At 36.8% G+C, this 23792-nt stretch overlaps 2 protein-coding genes across 2 annotated transcripts; one reads left to right on the plus strand and one right to left on the minus strand.

The window, feature by feature from the left end:
- The first annotated feature begins 484 nt into the window (after nt 1-484).
- plekhg6 (pleckstrin homology domain containing, family G (with RhoGef domain) member 6) lies at nt 485-16604 on the plus strand. The gene is made up of 15 exons (XM_026284284.1): nt 485-701; nt 2797-2986; nt 3996-4127; nt 4228-4380; nt 4887-4982; nt 5186-5236; nt 5566-5715; nt 5819-5929; nt 6788-6937; nt 7642-7776; nt 7876-7995; nt 8086-8215; nt 9692-9807; nt 11480-12909; nt 16117-16604. The coding sequence occupies exons 1-15, from the start codon at nt 673-675 to the stop codon at nt 16301-16303; spliced, it is 3180 nt and encodes a 1059-aa protein (XP_026140069.1). The 5' UTR covers nt 485-672; the 3' UTR covers nt 16304-16604.
- Nucleotides 16605-16660: 56 nt separating this feature from the next.
- Nucleotides 16661-19133, minus strand: lag3 (lymphocyte activating 3). The gene is made up of 8 exons (XM_026284285.1): nt 18994-19133; nt 18765-18888; nt 18461-18675; nt 18163-18384; nt 17764-18069; nt 17334-17591; nt 17079-17197; nt 16661-16938 (listed from the first exon to the last, which is right to left on the minus strand). Exons 1-8 carry the CDS (start codon nt 19043-19045, stop codon nt 16819-16821), a joined length of 1416 nt encoding a protein of 471 aa, XP_026140070.1. The 5' UTR covers nt 19046-19133; the 3' UTR covers nt 16661-16818.
- Nucleotides 19134-23792: the final 4659 nt, after the last annotated feature.

Raw genomic sequence — 23792 nt, forward strand, 5'->3', positions numbered from 1 at the left:
TTTATTTCTGTCTGATATTTTTTCACGCCCTCTCTCGCTTCCTTTTTTTTTAATCAGCTGAACTGCACGCGTTCACAGCTTGACTGATACCACACAATATGTACTATAGACATGAATAAAAACAGATAAAATTATTAATAAATGTAAAATGTTCAAAATCGGATTTACACAAAAGGAAGATCCTTTAAATCTACAGCTAAACCTAGGTATACCTAAATATGACCATGGCATCATGTTGATGGGTTTTTCTTTGGTAAGCACCTGTCAAATCCTCCCAGCATTTTAATTTCCTCATTGGAGGTGAAATAACATCTTTCTTCCTTATTTTGCATGTTTGCATGAGTGTGTGTGTGTGTGTGTGCATGCTTGTCTTTGTGGAACTAAACCACAGATCATCCATGTCTAAACAATAACTTAATAACTTACAGTTGTTATGTAGCTGTGATCAAAGGCTGGTTGGTTGTCAATCACATCAGAAAGCAGTAATGGCCCAGTCAGGTTTATCTTCTCAGGGTGCAGTCATGCCTGAAATAAGTCTGAAGAATCTGGTCTCACTTGCTCAACCTGTTGCTGAAGGAAAGGGTAAAGAAAAACGATATAGAAAGACAGAGGACTCAGAAAGACAGATCCAGAAATACAAGAGGGACAGAAAGAGACCTTGAAGATGTCTGAATGAGGGAAATGGACACAGTTAAATCCAGGTATCTGTTGGGGAAGACTTGTGTGTGTGCGTGTGTGTGTGTGTGTGTGTGTGTGTGTGTGTGTGTGTGTGTGTGTGTGTGTGTCTAAAACAAGAATCACATGTAAACAATTAAAGAACTGAGATTGTACTGTGAATCTAGTTTCGCTTCAGACTTTGTGGGACTTGCTGATATACAGTAAATTGCCTTTAAATCTAATTTTAGATATCCCATGCTGAATTTGTTTTCAAAATGATGTTATGACTTTGTGTTTATGGCATATTCAGTGTTAGGCCTGCACTACAAATGTGGTTTTATTAACAAAGTTCGGGAGAAGCACGATCAGATAATCATCCAATTTGGCACAGGTGCATCTCGTTTAGCTAATCATCTTATAGCACGCACGCGTATATATATCCAGTCTTCCTACCTCCTGTCCCACGACAGTTTTTCGGCAACCCTCCTCCACCCCAACTCCTCACTTCTAATCTATTTATCCCAAATTGGGATAGGGGGAGTTATTTGGGTTCGGGCTATGCTCCGGGCCCGGACCCCTCCCCCAGGACAGCACGCCAAAATATGCCTACTATTTGCCTTCAGATTAGATGTAAGGGTGAACTCGTGAAATGTGCATTTGCAAACAGGTTCTGTGCATGTATATGGCTGTGTGTAAGTGTTTGTGTGTATTTTACCCTGAATTGACGGCTGATGGTAATGTTGACAAGGTGAATATGAGCGGAATTGGTTTCTTGCCCAAAAGTGATGTCAAACGGGGGCGGATATTCAGATCTTTCACAGGACATGTGTGTACGGGTCTCCTGAATCACACACCGGTGCATTTTATGCCCGTGAGATTCATGCATGACTGGGGAAATCTGACTCATCTGAATTACAGTGAATTCTGTGAATCAGAGTTGGTGTGTAAGAATACTGTATGTGTATTTATAAGCTTCAGCTTGTCTGTGCATGCCATCTCTTGTGAATGGCATGTATTGTGTATGTGTGTGTGTATTTAACACTTTATTTACTTACATTTAAAGGACAGATTATTCCTCTGAAGTGAGCTAAACATTTGGGGATAAAATTAATTATCAGTTTTGGGAAGTCATCCTATAATTTAAAATGAAATCCTTCCATGTGTGATGCTGTAAAATGTGATGTTTTTTTTGTTATTTTTATTTTTGAATTTTTACTATTATAGTAATTATGTTAATTCGACATAAAATTGCTGGTGGATTTATTGGTTTAATATTTTTTTTACTGTTTTTTTTTCAACTATTTTTACTGTTCTTTCTAACAGTTTTAAACTCCATATATACTAAATATGCAAAAAACACAAATATAAATTCTACAATTAAAAATGATATTTGTGTAATATACTAATTAGCAGTGAAATAAAAAATAGTATGGTATATTAATAGTTCTACAATTTATAAAACTACTTTAATGAATATGAAGTTTTTAATAATGAATTCATTTGAATTATTAATATTTATCAAATATGGATTACATGTTATTTATATCATTATACATACAGTATGTACAGGGAGCAGAAGACAGTTCCCACGGGAAATATGCCTTAACATAGTAAATAATGTCATAATGACAATATAAATTAAAACAATGTTAAATAAATTAAAATATAATACAAGTGTTCAGACTGAGGGGGTAGAAGACATCATTAGCTCAATATAAAAACAAGATGAATGTACGTCAATGGAAAATGATCGAAAACCCACCATGATAGAAAAACAAGTGTGTGTCTGTGTGTGTGTGTGTGTGTCTGTGTGTGTGTGTGTGTGTGTGTGTGTGTGTGTGTGTGTGTGTGTCATGCTAGGTCAGGTCATGAGATGTAAAATGTTTTGAGATTTAAAGGGCACCAGTGGGCTCCAAATGTCTGGTATCAGTTCCTTCTAGTTGTGGTTTACAGTGGGTTTTAAATGGTTATGTATTATGCACAGCACAGTGATAAATGAAGCATAGCAGGTATGTTTTTTTTTTTTTTAGTAATTACTCAATGCTACTATTTTCACTTCTACTTTCCCTGTTTACTGTTGCACTGTTGTTGATCTTATTCATGTGTTCCTCTTATTGTAATCCTATCTGTGTCTATTAGTAATCCATCAAAAGGACCGGAACTGAGCAATGTCATGGCCCCAGAGGAAACTGCCCTCGGTGACAAGAGTGACAGACAGCGGGAGGAAGAGAGAGAGGCAGACACAGACACTCCTGATGGACTTGCAGTACTGTCAGTCGGTCAGCGGAGGGCACGACAGAAACACAGATACAACACTGTAGGCTACCAGGTACTCAATTCAGCAGATTATATTATTCAGCACCTGGAATTTCATTGCATTATGCAGCTGCTTTCATATAATCTGACTTTTAATGCATTTTAGATCAATAACATGACCATCCAAAACAGAAAAAAATGTAAGGGGGTACTGTACAGTTTTGATATCATAATTAAGAAAAAAAGATGAAATTCAATTTTGAATTTTAAGTAGTTAAGCATATTGTTTTATTAGCAAAAACATCTCTGTCATGTGTTGCAACCAGCAAAATCAAGTGGTGCAACCAAGGTGCTGAAGTAAAGCAAAAAAATGGTCAATGTGTGTTATGACATGATAAGATTAGTTCAAGGTATGCAAAATATTGTGTGGTTCATCCTTCCAATGACGAGCACCAAATAACTCAAAATTGAATAATTAATTATTTTTTAAATATTTAAATAAATGATTATATTTTAGACATCATTATTATTAAATAGTTAGGCAAAAAAAAAAGCAACAAAAACAAATATATTGTCATTCATTAAGCAGATTCAAGAATGATGGAAATTTGGCTCTCCATATCCCAAAAACTTTATATTTAAGCTTTTTTTTATTTTTTTGCTAAAATTGAATGGCATGTGTTTTATACAATCCCTGGGAAATCAAATGGTGCACTACTTCCAATGTTTAGTTACAGAAACCCGTCATACACAGATTCAGCCGAGGTCTTTTGAATTTAACACCCATTTCCTCTGCTTTCGTTCTGCAGCTCACATGTTCAGATGTCCAGACAGGTGCATATGCTGATTTGATTGATACTCAGATGATTTAACCAAGTAGAACATTGAACAGTGTGCTCTGTTGGTTCTGGAATGACATTTGTATCAGTCCCGCTATATGAGGAATGCTCTTCCAGGACCAACAAATGATGTTTTCGCAGAACCATGTTCTAGTTGGGCTTTATAAGCAGACACAGATTTAATCTGGATTTACCTTATTGCTGTCAATTCAGCTTGTCACATTTATCAATTCTGGTTGTCAGAAAAAGAAGCAGAGGACAGCTATGGACTTTTCTACAGTGAGCAAGGGAACATCTGCTGGGGCGAAGAGCAGGGGTGCATTAAAGCAGGCACTTTTTAGCCAGGGAGTGTCTGACAGAAATGGCACATTTGAGGTAGGTCTAATTCTTTAATATTTATTTATTTATTGCCTGAACTGGTTCATAGTTGGATACATGGACTGATTACATTATTCTTTTTCCAATCTTTTTCCAGGAACGATCAGGTGGTGTACAGGGGCAGCTGGACGCGTTGAAACAGGTTTTGGACTTATTCAGTACACCTGAGGACCTGAGGTGGACATGGGGCGAGCGAGGTACTGAGAAAGCACTGGAAAAGAGCTGGACAGACATAGTGGACTCTCATGAGGTAAGGCTAGATGCTACACAGATTCCTCAATTGGGCATGCGCACGTCAGTATAGCCTTATTTATGTCACACTGTACAACAATAATCACAGTTTGTGCATTATTGTAAGGGGTAGGTTCAGGGTTGGGGTAGGTGTAGACGTTAATAAAACACAATTTGTGTTATTATTTGTAGCATACTTTTCATATGCTCTGCTTATGAAAAGGTTTTATATGTTAGCTATTTATTAAATAACGTATAACATTTATAGTAACTCTATATACCATTTATAGGGAATAATTAAAATTATATAAATTAATACGAAATCGTCATCTTGTAAGATAGTTCAGGTAGGCTACATAGCATGTGATCGGTGATGTCTGTCGAAAGTGTAACACTGAATCATGCGCACTGGCAGGAATGTGCACTAACTCCATCAGACCAAAGACGACAGAAGAAGTGTGTTGTTGTTGTTGTTGTGTGTATGTTGGCGTGTTGGTGACATGATCTATTTGTCTCTAATTCTAGTCCATGTCAAAACCCCAGCGGCACCAGCAGGAGGCGCTGTGGGAGCTTATTAATACCGAGCTATCCTACATCAACAAACTCACTATTGCCAAAGAAGTATGTCATAACACTGCAGTTTTTTATTAATGAGGATTTATTACAGTTTACTTGAGCAGATATAGACAATTAATTCACTATAACAGCAAAACAAATCGAATAATCATGTGTTTATGCTGAACAGATATTTGTTTTGCTTTGTATTTCCATGTGTGCATTTTAAGTGTATTTCTTACAGATCCTCTTTCCTCTTTTCTGCACAGTTTGTGATGGCAGCACTGTCACACTGTCACAGACATGGATTCCTTCAGGAGGTTTGTGCGTCTCGTCTCATCTCTCACGTTTACATGGAGCCTTTTTCTTAAGAATTGACCTTCTAGAGTTACATACTCAGCAATGGCAGGCAGACGGAGTGCACAGCTGTATGTGACGGCAGAAGTGTGGTCAAATAGTGTGCCACTCTGTCATTCATTCTATAACCTAGAGCACCGGTGATGTCAGAAATGGAAACACTTTGTACGGATAGAATGGAAAATAATTTTGCTCTGGTGTAGAGTAGAGCGTGTGGGCTACAACACCTGTCTCGATTCATCTTTTTCCATTTCTGTGTTCTTTCTTTCTTTCTTTCTTTCTTTTTTTTCAGGTCAGCCCCACAATGCTCTTTTCCAATCTTCCTTCTATCCTTGAAGCACATCAAATCTTTTGGCGTGAAGTGATGTATCCAATGTTACAAGAGGTCCGTCTCACTGGAAGACCGTTCGACCCTCTCAGACTCGAGGCAGGATGTTTGCAGGTATGACACAACAACAGTACATGAGATTCTCAGCAATAAAGCTAAAAATAATAATAATAATAATTTCAATCGTTTTACCTCATTTCTTTAAAATCTGTTTCAGTTTCCTGACCGTTTTCCTGCATACTTTGAATACTGTTTGGAGCAGGAGAGAAATGTGGAGCTGACACGCAGACAGCTCGACACAAACCCACATTTTCACACCTATCTTACGGTACTCAAAATCAGATTTATATGTTGAAAGCAAGGAATTATCCTATTGGGAAAAACAATAACAATTAAGAAATAGTATCAAGAGTGCTGATGCTCTTTTGGAACGCCACTAAACTAAAGTTTTCGAGGGAAAAAAGCAATATTTGTGGACAATTTTGGCAATGTTCATTGTGCAAAATCGCAAATCAATGGGGCCTACATCCAGGCAATTTCAAATTCAAAAAAGAAATACACAACCTGTGCTAAATGAAAGAAAAGAAACTGATAAAATGACTGAATCCTAAATATGGTAATTACATAATGTAGCAACATTAATTAGCATTTTCAGAAAATCCTCTCCAGATCTTAATGTGCAGAACACCCTAAATTAAGGCTGGAAAAAATGGTCAAATATAGACATTGAGATGGGTAGCGAGGTGTGAATTTATTTTCCACGTTTCACATGAACCGCTTACCACACCAAGTTCCCCTGACAATGTTTTTTGCAACAGTGGACAGTATGCAAAGTAAGTAGGGTAGAAATGAGTGTGAGATAGCCTGCCTTTATGGTGGTGTGACTGTAGCTGGAGGTAATGGGGGTGCGCAGTTTCCTGAAGGGTACATAAAAATAACTGCACATTAAGCCCTGAAATTGCTTATCTTTAATTATCTGGCTATCCAGAAAACTGCAACGTCTGCGTTGAAGTCCACATGCTAATGTGCGATCATTTAATCATTTAATGTAATCATTTAAGCAAAATAAATGTCAGTAGTAAATGAGTTCAGATGCACATTTCAAACCACAGATGAACATGAGCTATAGATAACAATCGAATGTGTTGCATGAAGAAAGCTTTTTCTGATGTATTCGGTTCTGCAGTGGGTGGAGAATCATCCCCAGTGTGGGCGAATGCGTCTGGGCGATATGCAGGCCAAACCACACCAGAGGATCACCAAGTACCCTCTTTTACTGAAAGCTGTTCAGAAGACCACAGAAGACCACCCCACCAAAAACGCACTTGAGAGAATGGTGAGGAATTACATCATACACTCCACTTTTAATTTGTACTATCTTAAAAAATAATAATAATAATACTAAGTGCATTATAAAAATGACATACGTTAATAAAAATGTTGAACTTTACTGAAGCAAAATGACTTTATGAGATGAATTTTATTTGAATGTATTTAAAAAATCCAGATGGACTAGACGATGGAGGGATAAAAAAAATGGTTTAAATCCTTTTGTTGTTGTTGCTGGTGTTGGACAAAATACTAACCTTCTTTTTAGGACTTAAGGATTTTTGTGCATGATTACAGTGAAGATTCATACTTTGCAAAAACGTGTTAATTCGGTTGATGCACCTTCAGTGCTACGGTCATTAAAGCAAAAACTGGGGAAAATAAATTACATTCTAAAATCGAGTGATATTGTTAGTATGAAAAGAAGAAGAAGAAGAAGTATATGAAACCAAAGGAAATAGAGGCACTTTCACTAGTTGGTCTTTATTACAATAATATTATGTGTGAAATATCACACCATGAAATGATCATGTCACTAAAGAATATGAGTCAAACTATTGAGCTGCATTGTCTTTGTTATCATCTCTGTAATGTATGTCTTGCTATACACCTCTCTCTCTCTCTCTCTCTCTCTCTTTCTTTCTCTCTGTCGCTTTATTCTATTATTGAAGTTAAAGATGTCTGAGATACTGTCTCTTTTTTCTCCTGCAGTTGTACAGTGTCAGTCATTTTCTAGAATCTATCAATGGCTATTTGCAGCTGAAAGAAGATACTCTTGCCCTCTCTGTTGCTGCTCAAAGAATAGAGGGATGCAAACTAGAAGGTCTGAGTGAAGAAATAGACAAGGTAAACAACAACAACAAAAAAATCTTGAATAACCATAAATTGTACATCCTTTGCGTGTATACATAAGAAAAAGGGCTAACAGAAAGATCTCCACCACAGTACGTCCGTGAGTTCTGCTGCTTTGATTTGATGAGGCCGGTGAGGGGGGTGGGGCCAAATGTCATAAGGAAGCAACTAATGGAAGAAACGTTGAAGGTCAGAATAAGAAAGGACACCAAGGCAAGTGAAAAGACGAACGAAGCTAATGTGATGTATTAATAATTTTTGCTTTGAACTCATAATTTCAGCTTTGATTTCTGGTTATGTCAGGAGCTTGTGGTCCTGCTCTTCACTGATGTGTTGCTGATGACCAAAACGCAGAAGAAATCAGACAAGCTGAAGGTAGTGCGTCCCCCTCTGCCTCTGGAGAGAATACACTGCATTGAGCTCAAAGATGGATGTGAGTGTGAACACCAACTCCTACACTTAACAATCTCCCCTGTCTGAAAGAACGTTTTAAACTGGGCTCGCATCAGTATGTAAACCCCGTTAATATGTATGGGCCATATTTTGCAATAGTTTTGTTTTAATAGGGCAAAATAAAACATTAAACACATTCTGAAATCTATCTAAATATCTTCATTTAATATGATCTTTACTTAATATCCTAATGATTTTTAGCATAAAAGAAAAATCTATATATTTTTTTGCTATTGCTAAAAATATACCCCAGCGACTTGAGACTTTTTGTGGAGAGAGTTTTTGTGGTCCAGGGTCACTCTTATTATATACCTTAAACTGTACCAAAAAGATCTGATACATCATATGTTTTTATCCTATGCAGTGTGTGAAAAAATCTTAACGTACAGCAGATTTTCTGCCAAGACATTATCAGTTAAGTTTATAAAAATAATTTTTACACCAAAACTCAACACAAAGCAATGTGTATTTTAAAATACTAGCATTACATCAATTTCTTTGTATTAACACCGCATGAGTCTGTTTTAACTGACTTTTGTGATTACCATATACGATGTGGTCCCAAAATCTTTCATTAAATTGAATTTAAACCATAAGCATAGTTTACCATAAACAAGTTTTACAAATATCAAAAATGTAAAAAACGAAACATTTACGAGTTTCCCACTTTTTAGGTCACTAAACAAATAAGCAAATCTGTGACATCTTTTAATCGAACTCCTACAAAAGATCATGTTTTTCTTCTCATTAAAGAATAAGATGTCTGACAGGTGTTAAGTTATGCTGGTTTTACCTAAGGTTTATGTAGCTCGAGGGCTGCTGTCACTATTAACCAAATAATAAGTAAGTATTAAATTCATTTTATTATTTTTAAATTGTTGTGCTGATACAAAAAAAAAAAGAGTCAGTGAGCCTTATATGCATATAGAAATTTGTAAATCAGTTTGTTTTAGTTTCTATATACTGTCATGTAACAAAGGGGATCTCAGAGAGCAAGGGTAGGATTCAATTACAGTGTTATTTAAAGTGATAATCATGAACACAGGCATAAAAGAACTACAACCTAAAAGTGTCATATACTCATATACTTTTATATACTCAAAAGCATGAAGACACAAAATGCAAATTTCAAAATGCACATTGATTTTCCACATAGAAAAGGCTTTTCAAATAGCTCTATGTGAGCATTCTGTTGTTAGCATGTCAGGGCAGAGCATGGCATATTACTTGATAAGCTTGTTTTTGATTGGCTTTTTGAGAATGACTCCACCTAGGGTGAGTCCTGGTACATTGTCACAAAATATTCATTATGATTATGTAGTTGTGAATTCAAACATGAACGTTACCTGTACATGGAATTTGGAGTCTGGTGCACATTATGACCTCAAGAGAACTTCGAACTATGTATTATATGAAGCTAGATTAATTCTCACGCTATATCTGTTTCTCCCCGCAGATTCGTTTGTGCTGGTGGAGGTCGGTGATCTAGGATGTGCTGTCAGTGTGAACTTCCTGTCCACACCGAGTCCAGACAGCTGCACGTCATGGGTGTCTGCTCTGCGTGAGACTCAGGTACTGCAGCAAACACACTCGACACCAGTGCGACAGAATATATACAAGCCCAACCCTGAAGAAATGTATTCCTTTTTTTTTTTTTTTTAAATGAATTTTTTGTACTTTTTACTTTTGCCACTTTCCACGAATAGGGTATAAAAAAGGATTTGAAAAGGGTAAAACATGAAGTCATTTTTTATGACTAGGAAAATGTTGACTGTTGATCTTCGGAGCTGCTCAGACTAATTTATATACAATTTATTTATTTAGTTGCGTTTTATACTTCGTTAATCTTAAATGAGGTTGTACTTTTTTTTTTCAACCAATCCTCAAATCCTAGAAATTAAATTCATAATAATTTAATTAGAATCTAAATAAAATAGACAAAATATATTATGTAATAATAATAATAATAACAATAATAATAATAATAATAATAATAATTAACTATACCAGAATGGGTAACAGGGTTGAAAGTAACAGGATTGTAAATTTAGCCCAAATGACACTGTCACTCAATAAAGGCTAATAAGACTTAAAATATACTGATTTATAGTTATTGTTAAACTTCATAAACTTAATAAACTAAAGAAAATATTTAAAATAAGGTTTTGCTATTTTTTTTTTTTCAACCCTGTTGCCACAGATCCTAAAAATTATATAAATGATTATTGAATTAAAATCTAAGTTAAATAGACAAAGTATATAAAGAAATAACAATAACAACAACAACAACAACAATAAACTACACAAGAATAGGTAACAGGGTTGAATGTAACAGCATTGTAAATTTGGCCTAACTCCCACTGTCACTCAGTTAGGCCATTCGACTTAAAATGTATTGTTTTATAGTCGTTATTATACTTCTATTTAATAAACTAAAGAAAAATATTGTAAAATATTTTAAATTAGGTTTTGCTATTTTTTCAACCGTGTTGCCACAGATCCTAGAAATTATATCTATAATTATTGAATTAAAATCTAAATTAAATAGACAAAGTATATGAATTAATAATAACAACAACAACAATAATAAGCTACACCAGAAAAGGTAACAGGGTTAAATGTAACAGGGTTGTCAATTTGGACTAAATTACATTGTCGGTCAGTTAGGCTAGTTAGACTTAAAATATATTGTTTTATAGATTTTATTAAACTTCTATTTAATAAACTAAGGAAAAATATTTATTGATAGTTTATTCTTATTAAATAACAGAGTAGAAACTAACAGGGATGCAGATTTTCCCTATGATTACTCAGTAGGGATCTATAAGGTTGTTCCTCACAAATGCAGTATACATTACAATTAGTCGAATTTGAGAATATTGAATGATAATATTTACTTTTCTTCACTCCATGCTTTAAAAAGGAACTACTGACATTAAAATTATTTGTACTTGGGGAAAATCATGCAGTAATAGGTGCATGTATAATGTGACAAACAGGTAATGCGCATATTACACTGTATTGACAATTTATTTATGGTTCTTGTAATTAAAATTAGTTTATTTCTGAAGAGATAAACATGAGATTTGTGCAGTTAATGCTTAATCAAAAGTAATTGGAGTGTGCCATTGTATCATTGAGTTTTATATACCATAATATACTTTACGTGCAGTATAGTTTGTGAGCAGAATACTGTATACTGTAGAGTTTGCTACTATAAACTGGTTCTTGTTGATGATCACAGGCGGCCTTAGAGACCTTGAGGAAAAATGAGACCAACAAAACACTGAAGACAACAAGTACGACAAAGTTTGGTGGTTCAGAGAGACTTCCCACTCAGGACGAACTGTCTGACAAAGTCATAGAGGATCCTGATGACCAATCAGTATCTGATAGATCTGATAGTGATTTTGAGTCGGGGAGGCTATATCCTTACCATGGGGGAAAGTCTGATGAAGAAATGTTGATAGAAGAAGAGCAAAGTAAGGTTCAGCAGCTGCCAGAGGATAGAAACTCTCCACTGATTGGCCAATCGAATGAAGTTGCGGCAACGACTAATTTAGATGGATTAAAAACTGAAAAAGGAACAAAAATATCAGAAAGGCGAGTTACATGGAAACGTGGGCGATGGTCATCTGTAAATTCTAATGACATTACACAACAGGACTTACTTGTGAGAAACCAGTTGAATGGATCATACTTGATGCCTGGTGGAGATGTGGAGAACAATAGCACTTCTATTCAATCCCTGCCAAGCACTTCTGCATCAAACAAGTCTCTAATAACTGCATCGTCATATGGGACAACTGCAGAAACAGAGGAACCAGTGCATCAGGATCCAGATGATGACTCTGAAGAAATCAGGAGGAACTCTTTATACAGTCAGTCAGGAGATGACCAAGGGCTCCTCACAGAATCACGGAGGTTCTCCCGGAAACTGAAGTCGCCTCGCATTTGGAAAAAACGGGCCAGTAATTTGCAACCGTCTGTTCCCTCAGACATTTCCAGGACAGATGTGAACGGATTGGAACTTACTCCCAATTCAAACTCCAATGGAAACCAGAGAAGAGCATCCAACCCTGTGAACAGTTTAGAACTCGCCTCCGAAGCAAACTCCAGAGGAAGCCAGAGAAGAGCATCCACCCCTTGCATTAAACCCCAAGATTCCCCCCGAGTGCTAAAGCTGGGATCTCTAAAAAACAACCATGGCACTTTATGGTATGTTCCTGAAAAAAGCTTGTCACCAGACCCTCAGACGCACTCTGAACCTGAGCAGACGTGTGATGGGAATGTTAAAATGAAACCAATCAAACTGAAGACACGGAGGAGAGCCTCCAACCCGAAAATCAGCTCCTCTCAGAGTTCCCTTCCACCTTCTCACAGACGCAGCCCCTCGCCCCCAGCAGGCCTGGACCCCCAGATTCCCCCTTCTCCACTCCAGGGCCTACTGCAGAGAGCAAAGGAACGGGAAAGAGAACGTGGACTGGGAAAAAGAGAGGGAAGGAAAAAAATCCCTCTACAAAGTTCTCCTACTGTTTCTGCCTCTCCATCACCGTCAGTTAGTGAAGGAGAGAGAGCGGCAGAAAGAGAGGAGTCGACAGAAGATGGGATGACATCTGCTCATGGATGGAGAGAGGGGAACGTGGATGGAAGTGAGGATGAGATGACAGACAGGTGAGTCTACATGTTGTCTCCTCTTCTCTGTGAGAAGTGAGGCGAAAGCACAATCTGAAAACAGTTCTTAGCATGGTTGTATCATGAAGTTTAAAAAAATTTTCTTGATCTTCTGAGATAGAAAGAGCTTGTTATACTTTAAAACCATCAGATGGCGTCATGCAACCATTTTTTGGGGAACCGGTTTAGATTCTGGCTATTTATTTAAAAAAATGCAACAAATTCTATTCAAATCCCAACCTACAGTAACATACTGTATGATGCTGTTGTTGTTTTAACTGGACTAACAGTGATAACCTTGTTTTTAGCGTAGATATAGCTTTAGCATTTTAATAATCAATGATTTTGTGTTAAATGGAAAACGAGTAATATGGGAGCATTGATAAGTGAAGCATGAGGGGTCATGATTTTCACAAGATTTTCAGTTTATTTTCAGATAAATGGCGCACTAAGGTTATATATATTATATATAAGTAAGGTTATATATATATATATTTAATTAAATGAATTTTTGTAATTTAACTTTGTATAATATACAATATAATTGATAATTTACATAGAAAGGAAGCATAGCAGTTAAAAAGGGTCAGAGAGGGGACGAAAAATTATGAAATAAACTTAAGGTATAACCTATATATATTTTATTTTATATATTTTTTTGTTATTAGCATTGAATCTCAGCCTCAGTTATGAAATAATCTGTGATAAATACAGTATTGTTCAAAATAATAGCAGTACAATGTGACTAACCAGAATAATCAAGGTTTTTCGTATATTTTTTTATTGCTACGTGGCAAACAAGTTACCAGTAGGTTCAGTAGATTCTCAGAAAACAAATGAGACCCAGCATTCATGATATGCACGCTCTTAAGGCTGTGCAATTGGGCAATTAGTTGAATTAGTTGAAAGGGGTGTGTTCAAAAAAATAGCAGTGTGGCATTCAATCACTGAGGTCATCAATTTTGTGAAGAAACAGGTGTGAATCAGGTGGCCCCTATTTAAGGATGAAGCCAACACTTGTTGAACATGCATTTGAAAGCTGAGGAAAATGGGTCGTTCAAGACATTGTTCAGAAGAACAGCGTACTTTGATTAAAAAGTTGATTAGAGAGGGGAAAACCTATAAAGAGGTGCAAAAAATGATAGGCTGTTCAGCTAAAATGATCTCCAATGCCTTAAAATGGAGAGCAAAACCAGAGAGACGTGGAAGAAAACGGAAGACAACCATCAAAATGGATAGAAGAATAACCAGAATCGCAAAGGCTCAGGCAATGATCACCTCCAGGATGATCAAAGACAGTCTGGAGTTACCTGTAAGTACTGTGACAGTTAGAAGACGTCTGTGTGAAGCTAATCTATTTTCAAGAATCCCCCGCAAAGTCCCTCTGTTAAAAAAAAGGCATAAGCAGAAGAGGTTACAATTTGCCAAAGAACACATCAACTGGCCTAAAGAGAAATGGAGGAACATTTTGTGGACTGATGAGAGTAAAATTGTTCTTTTTGGGTCCAAGGGCCACAGGCAGTTTGTGAGACGACCCCCAAACTCTGAATTCAAGCCACAGTACACAGTGAAGACAGTGAAGCATGGAGGTGCAAGCATCATGATATGGGCATGTTTCTCCTACTATGGTGTTGGGCCTATTTATCGCATACCAGGGATCATGGATCAGTTTGCATATGTTAAAATACTTGAAGAGGTCATGTTGCCCTATGCTGAAGAGGACATGCCCTTGAAATGGTTGTTTCAACAAGACAATGACCCAAAACACACTAGTAAACGTGCAAAGTCTTGGTTCCAAACCAACAAAATTAATGTTATGGAGTGGCCAGCCCAATCTCCAGACCTTAATCCAATTGAGAACTTGTGGGGTGATATCAAAAATGCTGTTTCTGAAGCAAAACCAAGAAATGTGAATGAATTGTGGAATGTTGTTAAAGAATCATGGAGTGGAATAACAGCTGAGAGGTGCCACAAGTTGGTTGACTCCATGCCACACAGATGTCAAGCAGTTTTAAAAAACTGTGGTCATACAACTAAATATTAGTTTAGTGATTCACAGGATTGCTAAATCCCAGAAAAAAAAAATGTTTGTACAAAATAGTTTTGAGTTTGTACAGTCAAAGGTAGACACTGCTATTTTTTTTGAACACACCCCTTTCAACTAATTCAACTAATTGCCCAATTGCACAGCCTTAAGAGCGTGCATATCATGAATGCTGGGTCTTGTTTGTTTTCTGACAATCTACTGAACCTACTGGTAACTTGTTTGCCACGTAGCAATAAAAATATACTAAAAACCTTGATTATTCTGGTTAGTCACATTGTACTGCTATTATTTTGAACAATACTGTATATGCATAAATATGTGATATGACCCCTATAAATCGTACTGCATCTGTCGAGTATAAAACTCATCTTTGAATGTGTATTCATGTTTGTGTGATTTTTTTTTCTTTCCTTTCAAATTAACCCCAAAAATCACCTTAACTGTCCAGTGGAAAATCAATGATTTTCATTTTAAGTATATCTGTTCCATTTGTGAGAGATTGATGGTATGATATGACTGTCGAGAGTCCTTTCTGTGTTGAGGAACCTGACAGTTTCATGTGCGTTATTTCTTCTCTCTGCCCACACGTCGCACAATTCATCCATGTACTGTTACATAAAAATCTTTCTAAATTATTACATTCAAACCTTCCCTGCAAATTGTATTCAAATTTGACAACATCATTGTCCTGAAATGATATATAATCACTTGTTACTTCTTTTGGATGATAGACAAATTAGTTCTTCATTAGGGCCATTAGGAGTCAGGCTTTCCCCTGAAGAATGATTGCATGCAATGATATTGCACTTAGAACACTTCTTTAATAATTCATCAAAAGCTATGCAATTCTCAGTACAGGGTATATTAGAAACACATGAATTAAAGTTGCATGACATTTCAGATTATTTAAATGCAGCTTGAGCTTTTTGGTTAATAATAATTGATTACTAATAATAATAACTTTACTGTACTGAAAAAAGTGTTTGCACTCACAAATAATTACAAAGAAACACCAAGTAACACAGAACTGAACATTACTGTACATATTGAAGGAAAAATACTGGAATAGTATTTTCTTGTAAACAACTTTGAAAAATCATTTTCTGCAGTGTAGAGAAGAAAGGACATTTACCCATAAACCACTGTTCTCTCCCTTGAAGCAGTAATGTCCTAGAGGGCATCAGCGTGGACTGGCCAGGCTGGTGTTTTGATGATGAGGAGGTGTTTGACTTTGAGGACTTAGAAGATGAAGACTGGTTTAACACGACGCTGAACACAAACGAGCCCGGCAGGTCAGAGACCAAACCGTCAGAGAGGCAAGATGAAACCGAATGTAGTGAGGTGTAGACTATTAAATCTGTAAAGCACTTGGAGAAATACAATGTATATTTATTTTGTGTTGTTTAAGGATTATGCAGCATGACTATTATGGTCAAATATATTTGAGTGATACATACAGCCTGCACAAGGTTTTTTTATTTTATTTTTTATGAAAGATGAATTTTGTGTCTATTGTTATTAATATATTTACTTAAATATATCTACTGTATGTACAGAATGTTTTCTCTGTATAGCGATATCAAGAACCTGTTAATATTGTATTTACTGTGCAAAAGAAACAAAAATCAATTAAAACATGATATATGAAGTATGTTGCCCCTTTATTTACATAGATTTTACATTTATATTTAAAACATATCTGCACCAAAATTAGTTTTTTTACAAAATGTATACATTTATATGTCAGTGATGTATTTACAGTTTAAATGGACTGCTACAGTTGTCTGTGTTTAAAACGAACTCACACACACATCCACATAGGCATCTGCCACAACACACACACAGGTTTACACACACACTGGTTAGAGATCTCCGACACACACTTCAGTCACTTTTGGCCTGCTCCTCTCTCTCTGCTCTCGTTCAGTGGCGGCCTGATGGACGATGGTTTCCATCGCAGGGTAAAGAAGGATCATCTTCTTCTGTAAGGAGGAATAAATGAGATGAATATTAAAAAAGTGGTAACAAATCTTTCTTTTTAGAGAGCTTTTGTCTTTTGCAGCTTTGAAATATCAGTATGAAGCATGAAGCAATGCCTTGTTAAATCGAGACTGAAACATACCCGGCGGTAGTTCCTGTACATCTGGAACACAACCAGGAATACCACCAAGAAGAAAACGCCCAATCCCACCACCATAGCGGTTTTGTTGCCAGAACTTGAATTTTCACTCTTTACAGCGCCTGGAAAAAATGAACAAAACCGAATCAATCCAAATGTACTGCTTCTAGGGCTCATTTATCAGCATGCTGCTTTTATTTACTGCTGTGTAAATGCTAATGCAAAGATCATTTACTGTAATATAACTGCTCTACCTACCCATCACATGAAGTTCGTAAGTCACGCTCCCCAGAACTCCTTGCTCCCCGTAGTAGCGACAAACCCATTCACCAGCATCTTTCTCACTGACTTCTTGAATCCTGACGCTCTTTGTCTTTTGAACAGAGCTCACCGTTCGAGTGTCGTTTGGGCCGTAATTCACACGGAGCCACTCATAGGAAGTGATCTGGCTGGGGTTGCTGAGATGGCAACTCAGGGACATGGGACCGTTACCACTGGATGATGACGAACTCAAAACTAAACCGAATTCAGAGAAATGCAGCATTCAGCAAATTCGGTTCTTAGTTCTTAGTTACTATTCAACATTAAATGTACAGTTGTATACATATAGTATTATCATATTAAAACTATATATAATTTTATGTAGCCACTTCACCCAGTATTCTGAGTGATGCATTCTTCTTCTCACCTCGAGCTACAACTAGCTCCATCCTTCTTAGTACTGTATTGGTCTCTCCATTCAATCCCTTCATCGTTCCTGAGCATGTGTACATCCCTTCATCTCCATCCTGCACTGTCTGTATAGCAGCTGATGCCGAGGGCCCAGCAGACTTGTTGAAAGATTCAGGGAGAGGAAGAGGAGAGTATGATGTTGTGGAGGTTCTGTTCCACGTCGCGGTGGAAGGGATCAGACCATCGGTGAAGACGCAGGGCAAGGGGATGGAGGAACCCACTGCAGCGTACACCACTGAGTCGTTCTGAGGGGTGACGATTCCTGGGAAACCAACGGATGAGGTGGATGAGCGACTCTTGCAGATGTTATCTGAATGATGAAGCTGTTGTTGTTGTTTTTGAAACGGACACTCACCTTTGACCTGGAGGGATGCGGTTGCCTCTACCACTCCACCATTGTATGTAACCTGACAGGTCCAGTCTCCTCCATCTTTTTGAGACACGTTGGAGATGTTGGATCTCCATGTTAATTTGCCGTCTCGTTTCCAGTTGATTTGTACAGACTGTGTCCCAGGACTGACCTGGCACGCTGCCTCCATTCCTAATCCTTCCACCACTACTGCAGGAGAAAATGACACTGCGAAGAAAGAGAAAATATTACAGGAGACAGCCAATGACTTAATAAAGAATAAGTGACAATTCTCGGTTATTACCTCTTACAACTCTGAGATTGATGACCTTCAGCGTCCGAATCTTTCCATCGACTTCACAGATGTACTTTCCTGCGTCCTCGATTGTCGTTTCAGCGATGTGGAGGCTGTAATCCGCCTTTCCAGATTTCGGGACGGGACAGTTAACACGTGATGGGTTTCTAACCTGACGAAACTCTAACCCGCTCTTCTCTCGCCGCCAGACTGTCTTCAGGACACTGGGAAATTGAGAAAGAGAGCGAGAGATTAAAATGCCGATTGTCAGGTTTTGGATAGCTGCGTTTGGGGATGGATGAAATGTTCTTACTTTCCGACTATCCTGCTCCAGGAGACTGCGGTAGGATGTGAGAGCGCAGAAGTCTCATCCCTACATGGCAGCACTGCTAGAGAACCATGAGCCACAAACACATCATGTTCCTGACACTGAGCACCTGCAGAACACAGAAAGACGGCACATTTAAACCTACACGAAGAAGTTCAAACTAGCTGAGAGAGATCAATCAATATTTTACTCTACTCTAAAATGACACGCTCACCTTCAAAAACCAGCGCTAACCCCAGAATCGTCAGAAACTGCTTCTTAATCATGTTTCTTCTTTTATCTTTTAGTTGTTTTCCCCTAAAACCCTTGTGCGTTTACTCCCGTCTCTCGGTTCATGTGCGCCGTCTCTGGTCTTTGTTCTTGATTATATAGTCTTGTGGGAGGTTATGTGGGTTGCAGTGTAGTCGGGGGGTTGCTCGCTGTAGGTAGTTCCTCTTCTTCTCAACATCACATGACTTCTAAAGATGCATTAGTGAAACTGTTGCTGTGCGGTCTGACTGACGTACTTTGGAAAAAGTTAGAGACACAAAGAGATGCTCAGAGAGTAATAGAACGAGGGAGAGGCAACTCTTGGGGTTCAGTTCTCCCCCGGATTCACCAGGTTTATCTTGAATTTTCTCTCACCATGTGAAACATCTGAAAGTATGTCAAACTTCAAAGAATGGAAACGTGTTGATATAAAAAAGTAACATGGAAAATGTACACAAGCAAGAATGTCTGTGTTTATAAATAATTAGGGTACTGTTGTGTATGTATATATATATATATATATATATATATATATATATATATATATATGCATACTGTATGTAATTGAATTTATCTGCATGGTGCTTTACACAATGCATATTGCTTCAAATCAGCTTTATGCAAAATGCATGCACTGTAAGAAGAAAACACTTAGAAAACTAGAGCGGAAAATTGCAAGTACATTTTCTGTTAAATTGACAGACATTTCCTTTAACCCTAGAACACCCTACAATGCAAATGAGTCATTCAAAATATGGGTAAAACTCAACAATCAGTTCACAAAAATCCTTTACATTAACAGATTAGGCTGCATTTTTATAGTTTCTTAGAGTGTTTATGTATATATAGTCATTAGCAGTAGTATTTGATATTGTAATTCTATTTGCACATTTACATATTTGCATGGTGTTGAAAATATTTTCTATTACGTGCAAAGAATAATATCATATCATATTATATCATAGAATTCATCAGCATAAATAGATAACAAACATATAAATAATTTAGCCAACATATAAATAATTTATGCTGCAGCATGCAAGGAAATTCATGCCTAATTCGACGATATATAAAGATGCATTAGGGGGAGAATCATTGTAATTATAAAGAATGTAATCAAGTAATCAATAAGAAATTAATTCTATTCTTATTACAAGTATTTTAAAATGTAACTTAATCTAATTACAATTACTGATTAAGTAATTCAGTTTACATGTAATGAGTAACTATCCTGCTCTGTATGTATGTATGAATGTATATTCACGTTTTGTTATGTTGCAGCGTTATGTTAAACTGCTTTAAGTAAAAAATCTTCCTCACCAATCTACACTCCATACACCATAATGAAAAAGCAATGCAGCAATTTTAACATCTTTGCAAATTTATTAAAGATAAAAAAAAACTTAGGAGCATTCATTTTACTTGTAAATGTTACCACACTTTTAATTACGTTGGATGGGTATGATTTGGAAAGGCACACACATCTAAATAAAATATCTGAAAGGTGAAAGTGAAGCAAAGACCAAAAAAACAAATAAAAAACACTGCCTATAGAGCTCAGAGACAGGATTGCATCAAACCACACATAATGGAAGATTTTTGGAGCTTAAACCTGGCCTTCTGGCCAAAATTAGCAGAAGAAGGTCTTTGGTTTGTGTAGTGACCAAGAACCTGATGGTCACTCCAGCTGAGCTCCAGGATCATATGTGGAGATAGAACACTTCACCAATCTGAGCTTTATGCCGGTGTGGGCAAACTCAGTCCTCTCCTCAGTGAAGATGCACACATGAAAACACACTTGGAATTAGCAAAAAAGCACTTAAAGGACCCTCAGATTGTGAGAAACATGATTGCTCATCACCTGCAGAGTACCATCCCAAAAGTAAAGTGTGCTGGTAGCAGCCTCATGCTGTGGGCATGGGACTGAGGGACTCGTCAGAGTAGAAGAAAAGCTCAATGCACCAAAATAGAGAGCAAGCTTGATAGACCTTAAACCCAATCAAATATTTCTGGAGAAACCTGAAAATGTGCATCTGCTGTCAGCCAACCTGACAGAGCTTGAGAGGTGAACAGGGGAGGAGAAGAATGGCAGATAATTGCCAAATGCTGATATGCAAAGCTTGTCGCATCATATTCCAAAATACTTGAAGCTGTAAAAGTGCTTCAGCTTAGTACTGAGTATGCAATGTACTTATTTTTTGTATATATATATATATATATATATATATATAAATTTACAAAGCTGTGACAGTTCTGTTTTCTAAAGAAATTTAACATAAGTTTGCAATAAAAAAAATTTTTTTAAATGAAGGGGTTTGAATATTTTCGCAATGCACTATATGAATGCCAAGACAGCATAAATTATTTTTTTGTACTGAAACTAGCCCACCCTTAACCAATGGCTAAAAACACAAATGGCATGTATAGTTTTAGCCTGCACCGTGGCATCATTGTTTGTTTATGTGGTTGTGTAAGTGTGCTTTCTGTTATGTCAGCCTAGTTTTAGAGCTGAGCTTCGGAATGCATTTGATTCAGCCGTAGATATGCGGATGTGCGATCAGCATATTCTAAAACAGCACCACTTCCAGTAAAGGCAGAGAGACTGTGTGTGAGTGACATGAATATGGGGGCTGGAGTTGTTTTGATGAAGAAAGAGTTTGTGGCTGACTCAGTCGCTCCCCTCCCATTTACGCTTTGTTTTTCACTCCTCCTATCTTCTCACAATCCAGTTCAAGAAGAGGCATCTTTTGTAGTTCTTAGCATGCCGTGTACGACTCCAAGAATCGGAAGCATCGAATTTCCTTCCTTGTTGCAAAGTAACCCCGAAAAAAGTTTATGTTTAGGATCTTAATTTCTTTGAATGAGATACAAAAAATTAGGCTAAGTAATTATCCAAATAAAAGTCTCAACCAAATGATCTCAAGGTGTTTATTAATTAATTTGTGAAGTTCTCAATGGTGTTAACATTTACATTATGTTTGTTTTATTAACATTTGGCAACCATAAATTGTATATCTCTTGATATCTATCTGTATAAGGGATCATTTTTTAAAAATTGGATTTCAGAGGCTGCTTATGCCAGCTTAGTGACGTTTGAACTTCTCGCCAAGTGGAAACAGTAAGCTGGCTATTAAATATGCAAATATGTAAATCCATGGAAAAAGCAGAAGGTAGGCCCTAGGCATGCCTTCATGAGGTAAAGTATGGGAGGATAACCGCAGATCTTCAGACTCTTTCATTCTTAGATTCTCATCATTTCCTTCCTGTCTGCATAATGTGAGCTCTCATGCCCATCATGCCCACATTTCACACATAAACATCCAAAATATCGACCTTGATCGACCTGAACTGCTGCTATGAATCTGGGCCATGTTGTGTTTACATACAGCGCACAGATATCAGCATTCCCTTTCATGATCTCCTTCTCTTCAGAACAGAAGCGGGGATAAGAGCGAGTGATGGGGTCTTTCCTATTTACTGTATATGATATCTGATACAGCTGATTTGAATAACAGAAAAGCTGGGGAAGAACTTTCTGAGCCCCTTTGTGATGTGCATGGAAACTAGACAGAGTCATGAGTGGGAATACTGTGTGCATGCAGATAGCAGCGAGAATGGAACATATTAACACTGATTATGCTTGATGGAGGGATTATGACAGAGATATTACATATTCCTTCCCCTTTGACCCCATCAGTCATTTTCTCAGAAGAACAGACACCAGCGTTCTCCAGATTCATCTGTATTTGCTTTCTTGAACATGCTGAATTGAATTATTTGAATATATACTTGAACAGACTTTAGCAACTGTCAAATGCATCTTCTATATGGAGAAATTAAAGATGGCAATTTTAGTGACAGTAAGTGTCACAAGTTCTTGCTAAAGTTGTCTCTTTTTATTGTAGTTTTTATTATAAATCCATAAAATATTTGAAACTTTGCCTTAATATGACAGTGAACTTTCTTTCTTTTTTTATGGTAATTTTCTGCCGGGACATTATGTGTTTTCATATTTATTTCAACTGTAAAACACAACATAATGTAATACGTAATAATAAATAAATAAATAAAGAGAGAAAAGTTGTAATTGTTAATTATGTAAAAAAGCAGTAGTGTGATTTGCAATTAGCGAAACATTAAAGATGTTCGCCATATAGTTTTCGATTCAATAGGTAAATATATTTATATATATATTATATTTATATATATATATATATATATTTAATTATATTTAATATTTAAAAGAGTGTATTTCGAATGAAATTGGTATTGTAAGAGGCCTTAAATGCATATTCATAAACACCCCAGTGACACATTTAATTCAGAAAGCCAAGCAAATAATTTATTTAATGTCTTGCAGGCTTTTTTAGTGGCCAAAGTTCCACGAAAGCCAACAATAGATCACATGAGCTGTTTCATTCAAAACTTTGAATCACACAGAACATTTCTCCATAGAACTTATTCGAAACAGAGCTTTATAGATTATATGAATAGATGACGAGTCTCTGAGCGTCACCCTCTTACCGTTTCTTACATCATGGCATTGATTCGTTTCATCTAGAAAGTTTTGTCCTTATATAGAAACCCCTAAATGTGTTTTAAATTCAACAGACTTCTGTGTGATTTCTTAAAGGGGTTTAGAGTTTGAGAACCTGCTCTTCACAAGGGCTTCAGATTTCCTCATTTAAAACCATTTAGAAATGAAGTTTGAAATTATCAGTGGAAATTCAGAAATTAATATTCATTGTTAGTTATTATGATACC

The sequence above is a fragment of the Carassius auratus genome, chromosome 16 (assembly GCF_003368295.1).
Source record: "Carassius auratus strain Wakin chromosome 16, ASM336829v1, whole genome shotgun sequence".
NCBI lineage: Eukaryota > Metazoa > Chordata > Actinopteri > Cypriniformes > Cyprinidae > Carassius > Carassius auratus.